Source organism: Eucyclogobius newberryi, unplaced genomic scaffold (assembly GCF_026437365.1).
Source record: "Eucyclogobius newberryi isolate DKJ021-1_F unplaced genomic scaffold, fEucNew1.0.hap1 SCAF_101, whole genome shotgun sequence".
Classification (NCBI taxonomy): domain Eukaryota; kingdom Metazoa; phylum Chordata; class Actinopteri; order Gobiiformes; family Gobiidae; genus Eucyclogobius; species Eucyclogobius newberryi.
The window spans coordinates 225,907-248,116 of record NW_027315726.1 but is presented as its reverse complement, the minus strand read 5'-3'; the positions used below and the strand labels follow the sequence as shown (position 1 = coordinate 248,116).

General features: G+C 54.2%; 1 protein-coding gene across 2 annotated transcripts; it reads left to right on the top strand.

The window, feature by feature from the left end:
- The first annotated feature begins 11,615 nt into the window (after positions 1–11,615).
- Positions 11,616–21,997, top strand: LOC140382598 (receptor activity-modifying protein 1-like). Of its 2 annotated transcripts, none has more exons than XM_072465925.1 (4): positions 11,616–11,711; positions 19,938–19,977; positions 20,810–20,957; positions 21,594–21,997. In XM_072465925.1, the coding sequence occupies exons 2-4, from the start codon at positions 19,938–19,940 to the stop codon at positions 21,829–21,831; spliced, it is 426 nt and encodes a 141-aa protein (XP_072322026.1). In that variant the 5' UTR covers positions 11,616–11,711; the 3' UTR covers positions 21,832–21,997. The 2 variants fall into 2 exon arrangements, with proteins under 2 accessions (XP_072322026.1, XP_072322025.1); XM_072465924.1 differs by having other exon boundaries at positions 20,807–20,957.
- Positions 21,998–22,210: the final 213 nt, after the last annotated feature.

Sequence of the window (22,210 nt, the reverse complement as noted above, 5' to 3'; positions counted from 1 at the left end):
TGGTTTAGACCTGGTTTAGTCCTGGTTTAGACCTGGTTTAGTCCTAGTTAAGACCTGGTTTAGTCCTGGTTTAGTCCTGGTTTAGTCCTGGTTTAGACTTGGTTTAGTCCTGGTTTAGACCTGGTTTAGTCCTGGTTTAGTCCTGGTTTAGTCCTGGTTTAGACCTGGTTTAGTCCTGGTTTAGTCCTGGTTTAGTCCTGGTTTAGACCTGGTTTAGTCCTGGTTTAGTCCTGTTTTAAACTTGGTTTAGTCCTGGTTTAGACCTGGTTTAGTCCTGGTTTAGTCCTGGTTTAGACCTGGTTTAGTCCTGGTTTAGTCCTGGTTTAGTCCTGGTTTAGACCTGGTTTAGTCCTGGTTTAGTCCTGGTTTAGACCTGGATTAGTCCTGGTTTAGACCATGTTTAGTCCTGGTTTAGTCCTTGTTTAGTCCTGGTTTAGACCTGGTTTAGACCTGGTTTAGTCCTGGTTTAGACCTGGTTTAGACCTGGTTTAGACCTGGTTTAGTCCTGGTTTAGACCTGGTTTAGTCCTGGTTTAGACCTGGTTTAGTCCTGGTTTGGACCTGGTTTAGACCTGGTTTAGTCCTGGTTCTGTCCTGGTTCTGTCCTGGTTTAGACCTGGTTTAGTCCTGGTTTAGACCAGGTTTAGACCTGGTTTAGTCCTTGTTTAGTCCTGGTTTTGTCCTGGTTTAGACCAGGTTTAGACCTGGTTTAGTCCTGGTTTAGTCCTGGTTTAGTCCTGGTTTAGTCCTCGTTTCAACCTGGTTTAGTCCTGGTTTAGTCCGGGTTTAGACCTGGTTTAGTCCCGGTTCAGTCCCGGTTTAGACCTGGTTTAGTCTTGGTTTAGTCCTGGTTTAGTCCTGGTTTAGTCTTGGTTTAGTCCTGGTTTAGTCCTGGTTTGGACTTGGTTTAGTCCTGGTTTAGTCCTGGTTTAGACCTGGTTTAGTCCTGGTTTAGTCCTGGTTTAGTCCTGGTTTAGATCTGGTTTGGACCTGGTTTAGACCTGGTTTAGTCCTGGTTAAGACCTGGTTTAGACCTGTATTAGTCCTAGTTTAGTCCTGGTTTAGACCTGGTTTAGTCCTGGTTTAGTCCTGGTTTAGTGCTGGTTTAGACCTGGTTTAGACCTGGTTTCGACCTGGTTTAGACCTGGTTTAGTCCTGGTTTAGACCTGGTTTAGTCCTGGTTTAGACCTGGTTTAGACCTGGTTTAGACCTGATTCAGTCCTAGTTTAGTCCTGGTTTAGTCCTGGTAGAGACCTGGTTTAGTCCTGGTTTAGTCCTGGTTTAAACTTGGTTTAGTCCTGGTTTAGACCTGGTTTAGTCCTGGTTTAGACCTGGTTTAGTCCTGGTTTAGTCCTGGTTTATTCCTGGTTTAGACCTGGTTTAGTCCTGGTTTAGTCCTGGTTTAGACCTGTATTAGTCCTGGTTTAGTCCTGGTTTAGACCTGGTTTAGACCTGGTTTAGTCCTGGTTTAGACCTGGTTTAGACCTGGTTTAGACCTGGTTTAGACCTGGTTTAGTCCTGGTTTAGACCTGGTTTAGTCCTGGTTTAGACCTGGTTTAGTCCTGGTTCTGTCCTGGTTCTGTCCTGGTTTAGACCTGGTTTAGTCCTGGTTTAGACCAGGTTTAGACCTGGTTTAGTCCTGGTTTAGTCCTGGTTTAGTCCTCGTTTCGACCTGGTTTAGTCCTGGTTTAGTCCTGGTTTAGACCTGGTTTAGTCCCGGTTTAGTCCTGGTTTAGTCCTGGTTTAGTCTTGGTTTAGTCCTGGTTTAGTCCTGGTTTAGACTTGGTTTAGTCCGGGTTTAGACCTGGTTTAGACCTGGTTCAGTCCTAGTTTAGTCCTGGTTTAGTCCTGGTTTAGTCCTGGTTTAAACTTGGTTTAGTCCTGGTTTAGACCTGGTTTAGTCCTGGTTTAGTCCTGGTTTAGACCTGGTTTAGTCCTGGTTTAGTCCTGGTTTATTCCTGGTTTAGACCTGGTTTAGTCCTGCTTTAGACCTGGTTTAGACCTGGTTTAGTCCTGGAGGAGCTGCAGACCACCGCTGACCACAGGAGGAGCTGCAGACCACCGCTGACCACAGGAGGAGCTGCAGACCACCGCTGAACACAGGAGGAGCTGCAGACCACCGCTGACCACAGGAGGAGCTGCAGACCACCGCTGACCACAGGAGGAGCTGCAGACCACCGCTGACCACAGGAGGAGCTGCAGACCACCACTGAACACAGCAGGAGCTGCAGACCTCCGCTGACCACAGGAGGAGCTGCAGACCACCGCTGACCACAGGAGGAGCTGCAGACCTCCGCTGACCACAGGAGGAGCTGCAGACCACCGCTGACCACAGGAGGAGCTGCAGACCACCGCTGACCACAGGAGGAGCTGCAGACCTCCGCTGACCACAGGAGGAGCTGCAGACCACCGCTGACCACAGGAGGAGCTGCAGACCTCCGCTGACCACAGGAGGAGCTGCAGACCACCGCTGACCACAGGAGGAGCTGCAGACCACCGCTGACCACAGGAGGAGCTGCAGACCGATACTGACCACAGGAGGAGCTGCAGACCTCCGCTGACCACAGGAGGAGCTGCAGACCACCGCTGACCACAGGAGGAGCTGCAGACCACCGCTGACCACAGGAGGAGCTGCAGACCACCGCTGACCACAGGAGGAGCTGCAGACCGATACTGACCACAGGAGGAGCTGCAGACCTCCGCTGACCACAGGAGGAGCTGCAGACCACCGCTGACCACAGGAGGAGCTGCAGACCTCTGCTGACCACAGGAGGAGCTGCAGACCACCGCTGACCACAGGAGGAGCTGCAGACCACCGCTGACCACAGGAGGAGCTGCAGACCTCTGCTGACCACAGGAGGAGCTGCAGACCTCCGCTGACCACAGGAGGAGCTGCAGACCACCGCTGACCACAGGAGGAGCTGCAGACCACCGCTGACCACAGAAGGAGCTGCAGACCTCCGCTGACCACAGGAGGAGCTGCAGACCACCGCTGACCACAGGAGGAGCTGCAGACCACCGCTGACCACAGGAGGAGCTGCAGACCTCCGCTGACCACAGGAGGAGCTGCAGACCACCGCTGACCACAGGAGGAGCTGCAGACCACCGCTGACCACAGGAGGAGCTGCAGACCGATACTGACCAAAGGAGGAGCTGCAGACCTCCGCTGACCACAGGAGGAGCTGCAGACCACCGCTGACCACAGGAGGAGCTGCAGACCACCGCTGACCACAGGAGGAGCTGCAGACCACCGCTGACCACAGGAGGAGCTGCAGACCGATACTGACCACAGGAGGAGCTGCAGACCTCCGCTGACCACAGGAGGAGCTGCAGACCACCGCTGACCACAGGAGGAGCTGCAGACCACCGCTGACCACAGGAGGAGCTGCAGACCGATACTGACCACAGGAGGAGCTGCAGACCTCCGCTGACCACAGGAGGAGCTGCAGACCACCGCTGACCACAGGAGGAGCTGCAGACCACCGCTGACCACAGGAGGAGCTGCAGACCACCGCTGACCACAGGAGGAGCTGCAGACCACCGCTGACCACAGGAGGAGCTGCAGACCTCCGCTGACCACAGGAGGAGCTGCAGACCACCGCTGACCACAGGAGGAGCTGCAGACCTCTGCTGACCACAGGAGGAGCTGCAGACCACCGCTGACCACAGGAGGAGCTGCAGACCACCGCTGACCACAGGAGGAGCTGCAAACCTCTGCTGACCACAGGAGGAGCTGCAGACCACCGCTGACCACAGGAGGAGCTGCAGACCACCGCTGACCACAGGAGGAGCTGCAGACCACCGCTGACCACAGGAGGAGCTGCAGACCACCGCTGACCACAGGAGGAGCTGCAGACCACCGCTGACCACAGGAGGAGCTGCAGACCACCGCTGACCACAGGAGGAGCTGCAGACCACCGCTGACCACAGGAGGAGCTGCAGACCACCGCTGACCACAGGAGGAGCTGCAGACCGATACTGACCACAGGAGGAGCTGCAGACCACCGCTGACCACAGGAGTAGCTGCAGACCACCGCTGACCACAGGAGGAGCTGCAGACCTCCGCTGACCACAGGAGGAGCTGCAGACCTCCGCTGACCACAGGAGGAGCTGCAGACCGATACTGACCACAGGAGGAGCTGCAGACCTCCGCTGACCACAGGAGGAGCTGCAGACCACCGCTGACCACAGGAGGAGCTGCAGACCACCGCTGACCACAGGAGGAGCTGCAGACCACCGCTGACCACAGGAGGAGCTGCAGACCACCGCTGACCACAGGAGGAGCTGCAGACCACCGCTGACCACAGGAGGAGCTGCAGACCGATACTGACCACAGGAGGAGCTGCAGACCTCCGCTGACCACAGGAGGAGCTGCAGACCACCGCTGACCACAGGAGGAGCTGCAGACCTCTGCTGACCACAGGAGGAGCTGCAGACCACCGCTGACCACAGGAGGAGCTGCAGACCTCCGCTGACCACAGGAGGAGCTGCAGACCACCGCTGACCACAGGAGGAGCTGCAGACCACCGCTGACCACAGGAGGAGCTGCAGACCGATACTGACCACAGGAGGAGCTGCAGACCACCGCTGACCACAGGAGGAGCTGCAGACCACCGCTGACCACAGGAGGAGCTGCAGACCGATACTGACCACAGGAGGAGCTGCAGACCTCCGCTGACCACAGGAGGAGCTGCAGACCACCGCTGACCACAGGAGGAGCTGCAGACCTCTGCTGACCACAGGAGGAGCTGCAGACCACCGCTGACCACAGGAGGAGCTGCAGACCTCCGCTGACCACAGGAGGAGCTGCAGACCTCCGCTGACCACAGGAGGAGCTGCAGACCACCGCTGACCACAGGAGGAGCTGCAGACCACCGCTGACCACAGGAGGAGCTGCAGACCACCGCTGACCACAGGAGGAGCTGCAGACCGATACTGACCACAGGAGGAGCTGCAGACCACCGCTGACCACAGGAGGAGCTGCAGACCTCCGCTGACCACAGGAGGAGCTGCAGACCACCGCTGACCACAGGAGGAGCTGCAGACCTCCGCTGACCACAGGAGGAGCTGCAGACCACCGCTGACCACAGGAGGAGCTGCAGACCGATACTGACCACAGGAGGAGCTGCAGACCTCCGCTGACCACAGGAGGAGCTGCAGACCACCGCTGACCACAGGAGGAGCTGCAGACCACCGCTGACCACAGGAGGAGCTGCAGACCACCGCTGACCACAGGAGGAGCTGCAGACCACCGCTGACCACAGGAGGAGCTGCAGACCACCGCTGACCACAGGAGGAGCTGCAGACCTCCGCTGACCACAGGAGGAGCTGCAGACCGATACTGACCACAGGAGGAGCTGCAGACCTCCGCTGACCACAGGAGGAGCTGCAGACCTCTACTGACCAAAGAAGGAGCTGCAGACCTCCGCTGACCACAGGAGGAGCTGCAGACCTCTACTGACCACAGGAGGAGCTGCAGACCTCCGCTGACCACAGGAGGAGCTACAGACCTCTTCTGACCACAGGAGGAGCTGCAGACCTCCGCTGACCACAGGAGGAGCTGCAGACCTCCGCTGACCACAGGAGGAGCTGCAGACCTCTACTGACCACAGGAGGAGCTGCAGACCTCCGCTGACCACAGGAGGAGCTACAGACTCCGCTGACCACAGGAGGAGCTGCAGACCGATACTGACCACAGGAGGAGCTGCAGACCTCCGCTGACCACAGGAGGAGCTGCAGACCTCTACTGACCACAGGAGGAGCTGCAGACCTCCGCTGACCACAGGAGGAGCTGCAGACCTCTGCTGACCACAGGAGGAGCTGCAGACCTCCGCTGACCACAGGAGGAGCTGCAGACCTCCGCTGACCACAGGAGGAGCTGCAGACCTCTACGAGGAGGCACCTCCATCCTCCGAGGACGAGGACGCGCCTCCATCCTCCGAGGACGATGAGCCGCCTCCATCCTCCGAGGACGAGGAGGCGCCTTCATCCTCCGAGTCCGAGGAGGCACCTGCCTCCTCCTCCGAGGCGCCTCCATCCTCCGAGGACGAGGAGGCGTCTCCATCCTCCGAGGACGAGGAGGTGCCTCCATCCTCCGAGGGAGAGGAGGCGCCTCCATCCTCTGAGGACAAGGAGGAAGAGGAGGCACCTCCATCCTCCGATTCCGAGGAGGCATTCCAAACTCCGAGGACGAGGAGGCGCCTCCATCCTCAGAGGACGAGGAGGCACCTCCATCCTCTGAGGACGAGGAAGCGCCTCCATCCTCCGAAGACGAGGAGGAGGCACCCCCATCCTCCGAGGACGAGGAGGCGCCTCCATCATCCGAGGAGACGCCTCCATCCTCCGAGGGAGAGGAGGCGCCTCGATCCTCTGAGGACAAGGAGGAAGAGGAGGCACCTCTATCCTCCGAGGATGAGGAGGCGCCTCCATCATCCGAGGAGGCGCCTCCATCCTCCGAGGACGAGGAGGTGCCTCCATCCTCCGAGGACGAGGAGGCGCCTCCATCCTCCGAAGACGAGGAGGAGGCACCCCCATCCTCCGAGGACGAGGAGGCGCCTCCATCCTCCGAGGACGAGGAGGTGCCTCCATCCTCCGAGGGAGAGGAGGCGCCTCCATCCTCTGAGGACGAGGAAGCGCCTCCATCCTCCGAAGACGAGGAGGAGGCACCCCCATCCTCCGAGGACGAGGAGGCGCCTCCATCATCCGAGGAGACGCCTCCATCCTCCGAGGACGAGGAGGTGCCTCCATCCTCCGAGGGAGAGGAGGCGCCTCGATCCTCTGAGGACAAGGAGGAAGAGGAGGCACCCCCATCCTCTGAGGACGAGGAGGCGCCTCCATCCTCCGAGGACGAGGAGGTGCCTCCATCCTCCGAGGACGAGGAGGCGCCTCCATCCTCCGAAGACGAGGAGGAGGCACCCCCATCCTCCGAGGACGAGGAGGCGCCTCCATCATCCGAGGAGACGCCTCCATCCTCCGAGGGAGAGGAGGCGCCTCGATCCTCTGAGGACAAGGAGGAAGAGGAGGCACCTCTATCCTCCGAGGATGAGGAGGCGCCTCCATCATCCGAGGAGGCGCCTCCATCCTCCGAGGACGAGGAGGTGCCTCCATCCTCCGAGGACGAGGAGGCGCCTCCATCCTCCGAAGACGAGGAGGAGGCACCCCCATCCTCCGAGGACGAGGAGGCGCCTCCATCCTCCGAGGACGAGGAGGTGCCTCCATCCTCCGAGGGAGAGGAGGCGCCTCCATCCTCTGAGGACGAGGAAGCGCCTCCATCCTCCGAAGACGAGGAGGAGGCACCCCCATCCTCCGAGGACGAGGAGGCGCCTCCATCATCCGAGGAGACGCCTCCATCCTCCGAGGACGAGGAGGTGCCTCCATCCTCCGAGGGAGAGGAGGCGCCTCGATCCTCTGAGGACAAGGAGGAAGAGGAGGCACCCCCATCCTCCGAGGACGAGGAGGCGCCTCCATCCTCCGAGGACGAGGAGGTGCCTCCATCCTCCGAGGACGAGGATTTTCTAACGAGCTTTGAACTCATGGCTTTGAAACAGCAAAGTACTGGAAGAAGAACTTCTAATAAAGTCTGGCGGCAACGTATCACTTGCATACCAACCACCATAAAACAATAACAACAACAACATGTAGTTTAGTAGTGTAAAGAAGTGTAATGTGCAACATTTGTGGAAAAGTACTACATGTGTGTAACACATGTGTGTCAGAGTACTACATGTGTGTAACACATGTGTGTCAGAGTACTACATGTGTGTAACACATGTGTGTCAGAGTACTACATGTGTGTAACACATGTGTGTCAGAGTACTACATGTGTGTAACACATGTGTGTCAGAGTACTACATGTGTGTAACACATGTGTGTCAGAGTACTACATGTGTGTAACACATGTGTGTCAGAGTACTACATGTGTGTAACACATGTGTGTCAGAGTACTACATGTGTGTAACACATGTGTGTCAGAGTACTACATGTGTGTAACACATGTGTGTCAGAGTACTACATGTGTGTAACACATGTGTGTCAGAGTACTACATGTGTGTAACACATGTGTGTCAGAGTACTACATGTGTTGTTCCTTCTCGCTCGTCCATGTTTTCTGCTGTGTTTCGCGTCACCGACGACGCTCAGTATTTCACAGTTGATGATTGCGTAGTTTGCGACACAAATAGTTGTTTGTCCGGACGAATTGCAAGATGGTGCTGAACGCAGACCTGAGCAGAGAGAAAGAGAGAGCGCCTCAGTGATCGGGCTGCACCCCCTCCATTAGCATTAGCGTTAGCATTAGCTATTTACTTTTGCAAATACTGAAAAAAGTATGGTGTGTACAACTGTCAAAAGCAACAGCCCCTAAGACGGTGAAAGTGATCGTAAAGAGGTCAATCCTGTTGAAATCGGTAAAAGTTTTAAGAAGTTTAAACGTGTCAAAATCCTACAATTCTAAAATACAAGAACATATAGTGTCAGATTTATTACATCATAAGCAGAGGCGCAATAAAATAGATAAAATAAAAATAAAGTAACATACAAGTAAAGTAAAGTGAAATAAATTAAATACATTAAATATATCAAATAAAAGTAAAGTAAAATAAAATACATTAAAATAAAGGAATCTCTTGGAAAAGGATAAAAATCTGAAGTCGGTGAGATCAAACCAGGTCACATGTGTGGTCACATGTGTGGTCATGTCACACGTGTGGTCACATGTGTGGTCATGTCACATGTGTGGTCATGTCACATGTGTGGTCATGTCACATGTGTGGTCATGTCACACGTGTGGTCATGTCACATGTGTGGTCATGTCACATGTGTGGTCACATGTGTGGTCATGACACTTGTGTGGTCACAGGTGTGGTCATCTCACATGTGTGGTCATGACACTTGTGTGGTCACATGTGTGGTCATGTCACATGTGTGGTCACATGTGTGGTCATGACACTTGTGTGGTCACAGGTGTGGTCATCTCACATGTGTGGTCACAGGTGTGGTCATGACACTTGTGTGGTCACATGTGTGGTCATGTCACATGTGTGGTCACATGTGTGGTCATGACACTTGTGTGGTCACAGGTGTGGTCATCTCACATGTGTGGTCATGACACTTGTGTGGTCACATGTGTGATCATGTCACATGTGTGGTCACAGGTGTGGTCATGACACTTGTGTGGTCACATGTGTGATCATGTCACATGTGTGGTCACATGTGTGGTCATGACACTTGTGTGGTCACAGGTGTGGTCATCTCACATGTGTGGTCATGACACTTGTGTGGTCACATGTGTGGTCATCTCACATGTGTGAACACAGGTGTGGTCATGACACTTGTGTGGTCACATGTGTGGTCATGTCACTTGTGTGGTCACATGTGTGGTCATGTCACATGTGTGGTCATCTCACATGTGTGGTCATATGTGTGGTCACAGGTGTGGTCATGTCACTTGTGTGGTCACATGTGTGGTCATGTCACATGTGTGGTTGGTCATGACACTTGTGTGGTCACATGTGTGGTCATGACACTTGTGTGGTCACATGTGTGGTCATGTCACATGTGTGGTCACATGTGTGGTCATGTCACATGTGTGGTCATGTCACATGTGTGGTCACATGTGTGGTCATGTCACATGTGTGGTCATGTCACATGTGTGGTCACATGTGTGGTCATGTCACATTTGTGGTCATGTCACATGTGTGGTCACAGGTGTGGTCATGTTTTAAGAGTGTTTTTTAAACTTCCTATAAGTTATCTGTCTTTTTCCTCTGTATCTACTGTGTTGCAACAATGAAATTTCCCCATGTGTGGACAATAAAGGAATATCTTATCTTATCTTACATGTGTGGACATGACCACACATGTGACTGCACCCTCCTTGATGTGACCACACCGTCCGACCCCTGACCACACCCTCAGACCCCTGACCACACCCTCAGACCCCTGACCTCACCCTCAGACACCTGACCACACCCTCAGACCCCTGACCTCACCCTCAGACACCTGACCACACCCTCAGACCCCTGACCACACCCTCAGACACCTGACCACACCCTCAGTCATCTGACCACACCCTCAGACACCTGACCACACCCTCAGTCACCTGACCACACCCTCAGTCACCTGACCACACCCTCAGACCCCTGACCTCACCCTCAGACACCTGACCACACCCTCAGTCATCTGACCACACCCTCAGACACCTGACCACACCCTCAGTCATCTGACCACACCCTCAGACACCTGACCACACCCTCAGTCACCTGACCACACCCTCAGACCCCTGACCTCACCCTCAGACACCTGACCACACCCTCAGTCACCTGACCACACCCTCAGACACCTGACCACACCCTCAGTCACCTGACCACACCCTCAGACACCTGACCACACCCTCAGTCACCTGACCACACCCTCAGACACCTGACCACACCCTCAGACACCTGACCACACCCTCAGTCACCTGACCACACCCTCAGACACCTGACCACACCCTCAGTCACCTGACCACACCCTCAGACACCTGACCACACCCTCAGTCACCTGACCACACCCTCAGACACCTGACCACACCCTCAGACACCTGACCACACCCTCAGACACCTGACCACACCCTCAGTCACCTGACCACACCCTCAGACACCTGACCACACCCTCAGTCACCTGACCACACCCTCAGTCACCTGACCACACCCTCAGACACCTGACCACACCCTCAGTCACCTGACCACACCCTCAGACACCTGACCACACCCTCAGTCACCTGACCACACCCTCAGACACCTGACCACACCCTCAGACACCTGACCACACCCTCAGACACCTGACCACACCCTCAGTCACCTGACCACACCCTCAGACACCTGACCACACCCTCAGTCACCTGACCACACCCTCAGACACCTGACCACACCCTCAGTCACCTGACCACACTCTAATATGAGGTCATGTGACTATGAGCAAGACACTTTTCCCAATAAACAAATAGAAAGCGAAAAGAGGAAACGGCTGATGCATCTTCAGCCACGTCCGGTTTGTTTTTCTCCGAGTTCAGTGGAAAACAAACCTCAACACAAATATGTCAATCATCTGCTCGAAACCCAAGACACACGAGACATGAGAGACATGAGAGACATTAGAGACATTAGAGACATTAGAGACATTATATCAAGAGAGAGAGAGAGAGGGGGAGGGGGGGAGGCAACGTAAAAAAGAGAGAAAGTGGAGAAAACGAGAAAGGGAGGGACAGAGGGTGGAGAGAGGAGATAAAATGGAGATAATGTGCAGAAAAAGAGAGAGAGAGAGGGAAAGAGAGGGAGGGAAAAGATAAAATGGAGAGAAAGTGGAGAAAATGAGACAGAGAAGGGGAGGGAGAAACAGAAAGAAAAGGAGAGAGAGGGAGGAAAAGAGAAGAGGAAGAGAGAGAGAGAGAGAGAGAGAGAGAGAGAAAGAGGTAAAGGAGGAGAGTGCTTCTTCTCTCTTCTGACTCTTCCTCTCTCTGCTCAGAGTGGCTCATTGGGCCCCTGGTTCATGCGTCCCCGGGGCCACCCCCCACCCCCCCTCCCCTCCCCCCCTCCAGCCTGAGAACGGAAGCAGCCGCTCGTCCCTCGTTTCACAATCGAGTTAAAGCCTCTGAGCAGCAGCAGAACATCAGCAGATCCACCGCTCGCTCCAGCGCCTCGAGGACCACGACCCGGACGCGGCGCAGAACCCACGGTAACGTCGCTCGGGCCGCGGGACAGGGGTCGAGAGGTGTCTGTGTGGGACGGGGGGTGAGACATGTGTGTGTAGGACGGGGGTGAGACATGTGTGTGTGGGACGGAGGGTGAGACGTGTTGGTGTGGGACGGGGGGTGAGACATGTGTGTGTGTGGGACGGGGGGTGAGACATGTGTGTGTGTGTGTGGACGGAGGGTGAGACATGTGTGTGTGGGACGGGGGTGAGACATGTGTGTGTGGGACGGGGGGTGAGACATGTGTGTGTGGGACGGGGGGTGAGACATGTGTGTGTGGGACGGGGGGTGAGACATGTGTGTGGGACGGGGGTGAGACATGTGTGTGTGGGACGGGGGTGAGACAGGTGTGTGTGGGACGGGGGTGAGACATGTGTGTGTGTGTGTGTGGACGGAGGGTGAGACATGTGTGTGTGGGACGGGGGTGAGACATGTGTTTGTGGGACGAGGGTGAGACATGTGTGTGTGGGACGGGGGGTGAGACATGTGTGTGTGTGTGTAGACGGAGGGTGAGACATGTGTGTGTGGGACGGGGGGTGAGATATGTGTGTGTGTGGGACGGGGGTGAGACATGTGTGTGTGGGACGGGGGTGAGACATGTGTGTGTGGGACGGGGGTGAGACATGTGTGTGGGACGGGGGGTGAGACATGTGTGTGGGAAGGGGGGTGAGACATGTGTGTGGGACGGGGTGAGACATGTGTGTGTGGGACGGGGGTGAGACATGTGTGTGGGACGGGGGGTGAGACATATGTGTGGGACGGGGGGCGAGACATGTGTGTGGGACGGGGGTGAGACGTGTGTGTGTGTGTAGACGGAGGGTGAGACATGTGTGTGTGGGACGGGGGTGAGACATGTGTGTGTGGGACGGGGGTGAGACATGTGTGTGCGGGACGGGGGTGAGACATGTGTGTGTGGGACGGGGGGTGAGACATGTGTGTGTGGTACGGGGGGTGAGACATGTGTGTGTGTGGGACGGGGGTGAGACATGTGTGTGTGGGACGGGGGTGAGACATGTGTGTGTGGGACGGGGGTGAGACATGTGTGTGGGACGGGGGGTGAGACATGTGTGTGGGAAGGGGGGTGAGACATGTGTGTGGGACGGGGTGAGACATGTGTGTGTGGGACGGGGGGTGAGACATGTGTGTGTGTGTGTGGACGGAGGGTGAGACATGTGTGTGTGGGACGGGGGTGAGACATGTGTGTGTGGGACGGGGGGTGAGACATGTGTGTGTGGGACGGGGGGTGAGACATGTGTGTGTGGGACGGGGGGTGAGACATGTGTGTGTGGGACGGGGGTGAGACATGTGTGGGACGGGGGGTGAGACATGTGTGTGGGACGGGGGTGAGACATGTGTGTGTGAGACGGGGGGTGAGACAGGTGTGTGTGTGTGTGGACGGGGGTGAGACATGTGTGTGTGGGACGGGGGTGAGACATGTGTGTGTGGGACGGGGGGTGAGACATGTGTGTGTGGGACGGGGGGTGAGACATGTGTGTGTGGGACGGGGGGTGAGACATGTGTGTGTGGGACGGGGGGTGAGACATGTGTGTGTGGGACGGGGGTGAGACATGTGTGTGGGACGGGGGTGAGACATGTGTGTGTGGGACGGGGGGTGAGACAGGTGTGTGTGGGACGGGGGTGAGACATGTGTGTGGGACGGGGGGTGAGACATGTGTGTGTGTGTGTGGACGGAGGGTGAGACATGTGTGTGTGGGACGGGGGTGAGACATGTGTTTGTGGGACGGGGTGAGACATGTGTGTGTGGGACGGGGGTGAGACATGTGTGTGCGGGACGGGGGTGAGACATGTGTGTGAGGGACGGGGGGTGAGACATGTGTGTTTGTGTGTGTGTGGACGGAGGGTGAGACATGTGTGTGTGGGACGGGGGGTGAGACATGTGTGTGTGTGTGTAGACGGAGGGTGAGACATGTGTGTGTGGGACGGGGGGTGAGACATGTGTGTGTGTGGGACGGGGGTGAGACATGTGTGTGTGGGACGGGGGTGAGACATGTGTGTGGGAAGGGGGGTGAGACATGTGTGTGGGACGGGGTGAGACATGTGTGTGTGGGACGGGGGTGAGACATGTGTGTGGGACGGGGGGTGAGACATATGTGTGGGACGGGGGGCGAGACATGTGTGTGGGACGGGGGTGAGACATGTGTGTGTGTGTGTAGACGGAGGGTGAGACATGTGTGTGTGGGACGGGGGGTGAGACATGTGTGAGTGGGACGGGGGGTGAGACATGTGTGTGTGTGGGACGGGGGTGAGACATGTGTGTGTGGGACGGGGGTGAGACATGTGTGTGTGGGACGGGGGTGAGACATGTGTGTGGGACGGGGGGTGAGACATGTGTGTGGGAAGGGGGGTGAGACATGTGTGTGGGACGGGGGGCGAGACATGTGTGTGGGACGGGGGTGAGACATGTGTGTGGGACGAGGGTGAGACATGTGTGTGGGACGGGGGGTGAGACATGTGTGTGTGGGACGGGGGTGAGACATGTGTGTGGGACGGGGGGTGAGAGATGTGTGTGTGGGACGGGGGTGAGACATGTGTGTGGGACGGGGGTGAGACATGTGTGTGTGGGACGGGGGTGAGACATGTGTGGGACGGGGGGTGAGACATGTGTGTGGGACGGGGGTGAGACATGTGTGTGTGGGACGGGGGTAAGACGTGTGTGGGACGGGGGGTGAGACATGTGTGTGTGGGACGGGGGGTGAGACATGTGTGTGGGACGGGGGGTGAGACATGTGTGTGGGACGGGGGTGAGACATGTGTGTGGGACGGGGGTGAGACATGTGTGTGGGACGGGGGGTGAGACATGTGTGTGGGACGGGGGGTGAGACATGTGTGTGGGACGGGGGGTGAGATATGTGTGTGGGACGGGGGTGAGACATGGTGGTTTCGGTGGTTTTGTGTTGTTGTTGTGCAGTTTTGACACTAGTTTCTGTGGAACATCTGGATTTTTCCCTGGAGATGAATCCAATGATTTAAAGAATGTCCCGGAAGCAGATGTTTAGGAGCTTCAAGTCCACGAAGAGAGATGCAGAGAGAGTAAAGATGCAGAGAGAGTAAAGATGCAGAGAGAGTAAAGATGCAGAGAGAGTAAAGATGCAGAGAGAGTAATGATGCAGAGAGAGTAAAGATGCAGAGAGAGTAATGATGCAGAGAGAGTAAAGATGCAGAGAGAGTAATGATGCAGAGAGAGTAAAGATGCAGAGAGAGTAAAGATTCAGAGAGAGTAAAGATGCAGAGAGAGTAATGATGCAGAGAGAGTAATGATGCAGAGAGAGTAATGATGCAGAGAGAGTAAAGATGCAGAGAGAGTAAAGATGCAGAGAGAGTAAAGATGCAGAGAGAGTAAAGATGCAGAGAGAGTAAAGATGCAGAGAGAGTAATGATGCAGAGAGAGTAAAGATGCAGAGAGAGTAAAGATGCAGAGAGAGTAAAGATGCAGAGAGAGTAATGATGCAGAGAGAGTAAAGATGCAGAGAGAATAATGATGCAGAGAGAGTAATGATGCAGAGAGAGTAAAGATGCAGAGAGAATAATGTTGCAGAGAGAATAAAGATGCAGAGAGAGTAAAGATGCAGAGAGAGTAATGATGCAGAGAGAGTAAAGATGCAGAGAGAGTAAAGATGCAGAGAGAGTAAAGATGCAGAGAGTAATGATGCAGAGAGAGTAAAGATGCAGAGAGAGTAAAGATGCAGAGAGAGTAATGATGCAGAGAGAGTAAAGATGCAGAGAGAGTAAAGATGCAGAGAGAGTAAAGATGCAGAGAGAGTAATGATGCAGAGAGAGTAAAGATGCAGAGAGAATAATGATGCAGAGAGAGTAATGATGCAGAGAGAGTAAAGATGCAGAGAGAATAATGTTGCAGAGAGAATAAAGATGCAGAGAGAGTAAAGATGCAGAGAGAGTAATGATGCAGAGAGAGTAAAGATGCAGAGAGAGTAAAGATGCAGAGAGAGTAAAGATGCAGAGAGTAATGATGCAGAGAGAGTAAAGATGCAGAGAGAGTAATGATGCAGAGAGAGTAATGATGCAGAGAGAGTAAAGATGCAGAGAGAGTAAAGATGCAGAGAGAGTAATGATGCAGAGAGAGTAAAGATGCAGAGAGAATAATGATGCAGAGAGAGTAATGATGCAGAGAGAGTAAAGATGCAGAGAGAGTAATGATGCAGAGAGAATAAAGATGCAGAGAGAGTAATGATGCAGAGAGAGTAATGATGCAGAGAGAGTAATGATGCAGAGAGAGTAATGATGCAGAGAGAGTAAAGATGCAGAGAGAGTAAAGATGCAGAGAGAGTAAAGATGCAGAGAGAGTAAAGATGCAGAGAGAGTAAAGATGCGAGTAAAGATGCAGAGAGAGTAAAGATGCAGAGAGAGTAATGATGCAGAGAGAGTAAAGATGCAGAGAGAGTAATGATGCAGAGAGAGTAAAGATGCAGAGAGAGTAATGATGCAGAGAGAGTAAAGATGCAGAGAGAGTAATGATGCAGAGAGAGTAATGATGCAGAGAGAGTAAAGATGCAGAGAGAGTAAAGATGCAGAGAGAGTAAAGATGCAGAGAGAGTAATGATGCAGAGAGAGTAAAGATGCAGAGAGAGTAATGATGCAGAGAGAGTAAAGATGCAGAGAGAGTAATGATGCAGAGAGAGTAATGATGCAGAGAGAGTAAAGATGCAGAGAGAGTAAAGATGCAGAGAGAGTAAAGATGCAGAGAGAGTAATGATGCAGAGAGAGTAATGATGCAGAGAGAGTAAAGATGCAGAGAGAGTAAAGATGCAGAGAGAGTAAAGATGCAGAGAGAGTAAAGATGCAGAGAGAGTAATGATGCAGAGAGAGTAAAGATGCAGAGAGAGTAATGATGCAGAGAGAGTAAAGATGCAGAGAGAATAATGATGCAGAGAGAGTAATGATGCAGAGAGAGTAAAGATGCAGAGAGAGTAATGTTGCAGAGAGAATAAAGATGCAGAGAGAGTAAAGATGCAGAGAGAGTAATGATGCAGAGAGAGTAAAGATGCAGAGAGAGTAAAGATGCAGAGAGAGTAAAGATGCAGAGAGAGTAATGATGCAGAGAGAGTAAAGATGCAGAGAGAGTAATGATGCAGAGAGAGTAATGATGCAGAGAGAGTAAAGATGCAGAGAGAGTAAAGATGCAGAGAGAGTAATGATGCAGAGAGAGTAAAGATGCAGAGAGAATAATGATGCAGAGAGAGTAATGATGCAGAGAGAGTAAAGATGCAGAGAGAGTAATGATGCAGAGAGAATAAAGATGCAGAGAGAGTAATGATGCAGAGAGAGTAAAGATGCAGAGAGAGTAAAGATGCAGAGAGAGTAAAGATGCAGAGAGAGTAATGATGCAGAGAGAGTAAAGATGCAGAGAGAGTAATGATGCAGAGAGAGTAATGATGCAGAGAGAGTAAAGATGCAGAGAGAGTAATGATGCAGAGAGAGTAAAGATGCAGAGAGAGTAAAGATGCAGAGAGAGTAATGATGCAGAGAGAGTAAAGATGCAGAGAGAGTAATGATGCAGAGAGAGTAAAGATGCAGAGAGAGTAATGATGCAGAGAGAGTAAAGATGCAGAGAGAGTAAAGATGCAGAGAGAGTAAAGATGCAGAGAGAGTAATGATGCAGAGAGAGTAATGATGCAGAGAGAGTAAAGATGCAGAGAGAGTAAAGATGCAGAGAGAGTAAAGATGCAGAGAGAGTAAAGATGCAGAGAGAGTAATGATGCAGAGAGAGTAAAGATGCAGAGAGAGTAATGATGCAGAGAGAGTAAAGATGCAGAGAGAGTAATGATGCAGAGAGAGTAAAGATGCAGAGAGAGTAAAGATGCAGAGAGAGTAATGATGCAGAGAGAGTAAAGATGCAGAGAGAGTAAAGATGCAGAGAGAGTAAAGATGCAGAGAGAGTAATGATGCAGAGAGAGTAAAGATGCAGAGAGAGTAATGATGCAGAGAGAGTAATGATGCAGAGAGAGTAATGATGCAGAGAGAGTAAAGATGCAGAGAGAGTAATGATGCAGAGAGAGTAATGATGCAGAGAGAGAGAAGAAGGGGAAGTGGAAGTCGTGCACTGACGACAGATTAAGAGTTAGATTACGACCTGTTTCATCTTTTGATCTCTAAACTGTCATGAAAACGTTACTAAAGTTCACTTCCTCATATTCTTTTCATTCTCGCGTTCAGGGGCCTCGCGTTCAGGGGCCTCGCGTTCAGGGCCCTCGCGTTCAGGGCCCTCGCGTTCAGGGGCCTCGCGTTCAGGGCCCTCGCGTTCAGGGCCCTCGCGTTCAGGGGCCTCGCGTTCAGGGCCCTCGCGTTCAGGGCCCTCGCGTTCAGGGGCCTCGCATTCTCGCGTTCAGGGGCTTCGCACAGTGGAGGTGTGTTCAAGAGGTGTGGTCAGGAGGTGTGGTCAGGAGGTGTGGTCAGGAGGAGTGGCCAGGAGGAGTGGTCAGGAGGAGTGGTCAGGAGGAGTGGTCAGGAGGTGTGGTCAGGAGGAGTGGTCAGGAGGTGTGGTCAGGAGGTGTGGTCAGGAGGTGTGGTCAGGAGGTGTGGTCAGGAGGTGTGGTCAGGAGGAGTGGTCAGGAGGTGTGGTCAGGAGGTGTGGTCAGGAGGAGTGGTCAGGAGGAGTGGTCAGGAGGTGTGGTCAGGAGGTGTGGTCAGGAGGAGTGGTCAGGAGGCCAAACATAGAGACGCTCGTGTCGTTTACTTGACGACTGGATAAACGTCTCAGCTGTCGCTTCTGTCCAGGGGAAATCTTCATGTCTGAGCTCAATAATAAAGTGTAACTGCCGTGTATCAAACCAAAGGAAAGTACACAGAGAGTACAAATTAAATATAGTTTTCATAGCGTCAATATTTTGTTCTAGTGGACGATTTTATATTCGATTGTGGTATTTTTAATGAAAGTACAAGTAAACTAAATTTAGGCGATATAGTTATTTGTTTGTTTTATTATTCAGATTTCTACAGACAATCACCAGCAGCTTCAGGGTTAGTGTCTCCTCCATCATCCCTGATAGAGGACTGGACGTCCACAACACAGAGGACTGGACGTCCACAACACAGAGGACTGGACGTCCACAACACAGAGGACTGGACGTCCACAACACAGAGGACTGGACGTCCACAACACAGAGGACTGGACGTCCACAACACAGAGGACTGGACGTCCACAACACAGAGGACTGGACGTCCACAACACAGAGGACTGGACGTCCACAACACAGAGGACTGGACGTCCACAACACAGAGGACTGGACGTCCACAACACAGAGGAATGGACGTCCACAAGTTGCTGTTTTTTGACAGTCACGCGGTGGCGGCGCGACATTCTCAATGACCTGCCGCCACCAGGGGGAGTGCATCTCACCTGCCGCCACCAGGGGGAGTGCATCTCACCTGCCGCCACCAGGGGGAGTGCATCTCACCTGCCGCCACCAGGGGGAATGCATCTCACCTGCCGCCACCAGGGGGAGTGCATCTCACCTGCCGCCACCAGGGGGAGTGCATCTCACCTGCCGCCACCAGGGGGAATGCATCTCACCTGCCGCCACCAGGGGGAGTGCATCTCACCTGCCGCCACCAGGGGGAGTGCATCTCACCTGCCGCCACCAGGGGGAGTGCATCTCACCTGCCGCCACCAGGGGGAGTGCATCTCACCTGCCGCCACCAGGGGGAGTGCATCTCACCTGCCGCCACCAGGGGGAGTGCATCTCACCTGCCGCCACCAGGGGGAGTGCGGGACTTGTGCATTGATCCTTACGGTGGAAAATGCGGTTGATCGACTGATGGACTCAAAGTGTTTTTTGAGTCTCAGGGGGAAATGGCCCCTGACCCTCTGGGAAATGGCCCCTGACCCTCTGGGAAATGGCCCCTGACCCTCTGGGAAATGGCCCCTGACCCTCTGGGAAATGGCCCCTGACTCGGTGACGTCCCGTCTTTCTGCTCCGTCTTTATTTTTAGAGCATGTGGGAAAGTCCTGGTTCACGTTGTATCTTTAGTAATTTCTATGAACGCTTATTTATGTCGTACGTGAAGACGGTGAAACGGGGCTTAACGCTTCTTTTTGGATAAAAACTAAAACGATTTTCTTCTTCTTCTTCTTCTTCTTCTTCTTCTTCTTCTTCTTCTTCTTCTTCTTCTTCTTCTTCTTCTTCTTCTTCTTCTTCTTCTTCTTCTTCTTCTTCTTCTTCTTCTTCACACAGATGACTTTCCCTTTGGTGCTGCTCCTCTGCATCTGCTCCGGTGAGTCCAAAACTGAGTCCAACTGAAGGTAACTCCAACTTCTGCAGTAGAATTCGGTTCAATTCAGCAGGACACAATAAGACGCAGGACAACGCAGGAGGACGCTCTGTCTCTCTCTCTCTTCAGCAGGAGCGTGGGGGTCCTCCTCGAGGCTGGTGGTTCTCCCGTGTGACCGCTCTCTGACCCTCTCTCTCTCTCTCTTCAGCAGGAGCGTGGGGGTCCTCCTCGAGGCTGGTGGTTCTCCTCTGTGACCGCTCTCTGACCCTCTCTCTCTCTTCAGCAGGAGCGTGGGGGTCCTCCTCGAGGCTGGTGGTTCTCCTCTGTGACCGCTCTCTGACCCTCTCTCTCTCTTCAGCAGGAGCGTGGGGGTCCTCCTCGAGGCTGGTGGTTCTCGTGTGTGACCGCTCTCTGACCCTCTCTCTCTCTCTCTTCAGCAGGAGCGTGGGGGTCCTCCTCGAGGCTGGTGGTTCTCCCGTGTGACCGCTCTCTGACCCTCTCTCTCTCGCTCTTCAGCAGGAGCGTGGGGGTCCTCCTCGAGGCTGGTGGTTCTCCTCTGTGACCGCTCTCTGACCCTCTCTCTCTCTCTCTTCAGCAGGAGCGTGGGGGTCCTCCTCGAGGCTGGTGGTTCTCCCGTGTGACCGCTCTCTGACCCTCTCTCTCTCTCTCTTCAGCAGGAGCGTGGGGGTCCTCCTCGAGGCTGGTGGTTCTCCCGTGTGACCGCTCTCTGACCCTCTCTCTCTCTCTCTTCAGCAGGAGCGTGGGGGTCCTCCTCGAGGCTGGTGGTTCTCCCGTGTGACCGCTCTCTGACCCTCTCTCTCTCTCTCTTCAGCAGGAGCGTGGGGGTCCTCCTCGAGGCTGGTGGTTCTCCCGTGTGACCGCTCTCTGTTCGAGTCCAAACTGGAGCTGTGTCTGTCCGAGTTTAACCGGAGTCTGGAGCGAGCGCAGTACAGACGAGGCTGTGTGTGGCCCGTCGTCAAAGGGTGAGACCACCTCAAAAAGCCCCGCACTGTGGCTTTTCTCTCCGTCACGTCGTCCTGCTGGAGCTTCCTCTGCGGTTTTAGAGCGTTTGTCTCCATCCTGAAGGTCTAAGTCCATCTCCTGGACCAAGACAAGCTGCAGACCACAAAAAGTCGATTAGTAAATCCAGTTGTGTGTGTGTAAGGGCGTGGCTAAAGCTAGCGTAAACAGGAACGGTTTTGCTTCATTTCTTTGACTTCTCTGCAAAGCGTTTGAACCTCTCTTTATGTCATGCTAATGCTAATGCTAATGTCAGACGCATTATGACCAGGAAATATCAGATTGTGGCTCTTGACAAAGCGAGTGCCGTGCGGCCATAAACAGGAAACGGCTGTTGCTAACGCACTTTGCTAGCTTTGTGTCACTAAGGCTCGACGTGTAAGTTAGCATCAGTTGAAACACGGCGCGTTAGCACGAGGTCAAGTCAGAGTTTTTTATGTGCTCATAAAAGGGAAAATGAGGTTAAGTATAAACAGTTTAAGTTCTGTTTTTCACATTTTTAAGTTAAAATCACATTTACAGTGCAACATTATCACATCACGTTGTCATGGCAACGGTTGAGTTTGTGTCTCTTCAGCGCGTCCCTGTTTGTCGTGCAGTCACTATAACCACCTGAAACACTGCGTGGACCGCTGGGCCGAAGCCTCCTGGTGCAGAAGAGTGGGCGCGCTGGAGAACCACTTCTTCATGGACGTGCATCTGACTTACTTCTCTGAGTGCGGGAGGATTCAGGACCCACCCATGACCACGCTCGTCCTGATGGTGGCGCCGCTGGTCATGTCCACGCCGCTGCTGGCCATGCTGTGTGTGCACCTCGCCACCCAGATCCAGACATGAGGACCGGGGTGGACCGGGGTGGACCAGGTGGAACTGAGGTGTACCAGGGTGGACCAGGGAAGACCAGGGGGAACCAGGGTGGACTAGGGGTGGACCAGAGTGGACCGGGGAGGACCAGAGGGTGGTCTAGGGTGGACCAGGGGGGACCGGGGTGGACCAGGGAAGACCAGGGGGAACCGGAGTGGACCGGGGTGGACTAGGGGTGGACCAGGAGGGACCAGGGTGGACCGGGGTGGACTAGGGGTGGACCAGGAGGGACCAGGGTGGACCGGGGTGGACTAGGGGTGGACCAGGAGGGACCAGGAGGGACCGAGGTGGACTAGGGGTGGACCAGGGTGGACCAGGGTCTTGTCGTTTTTCACTTTTGTTAAAAAAAATC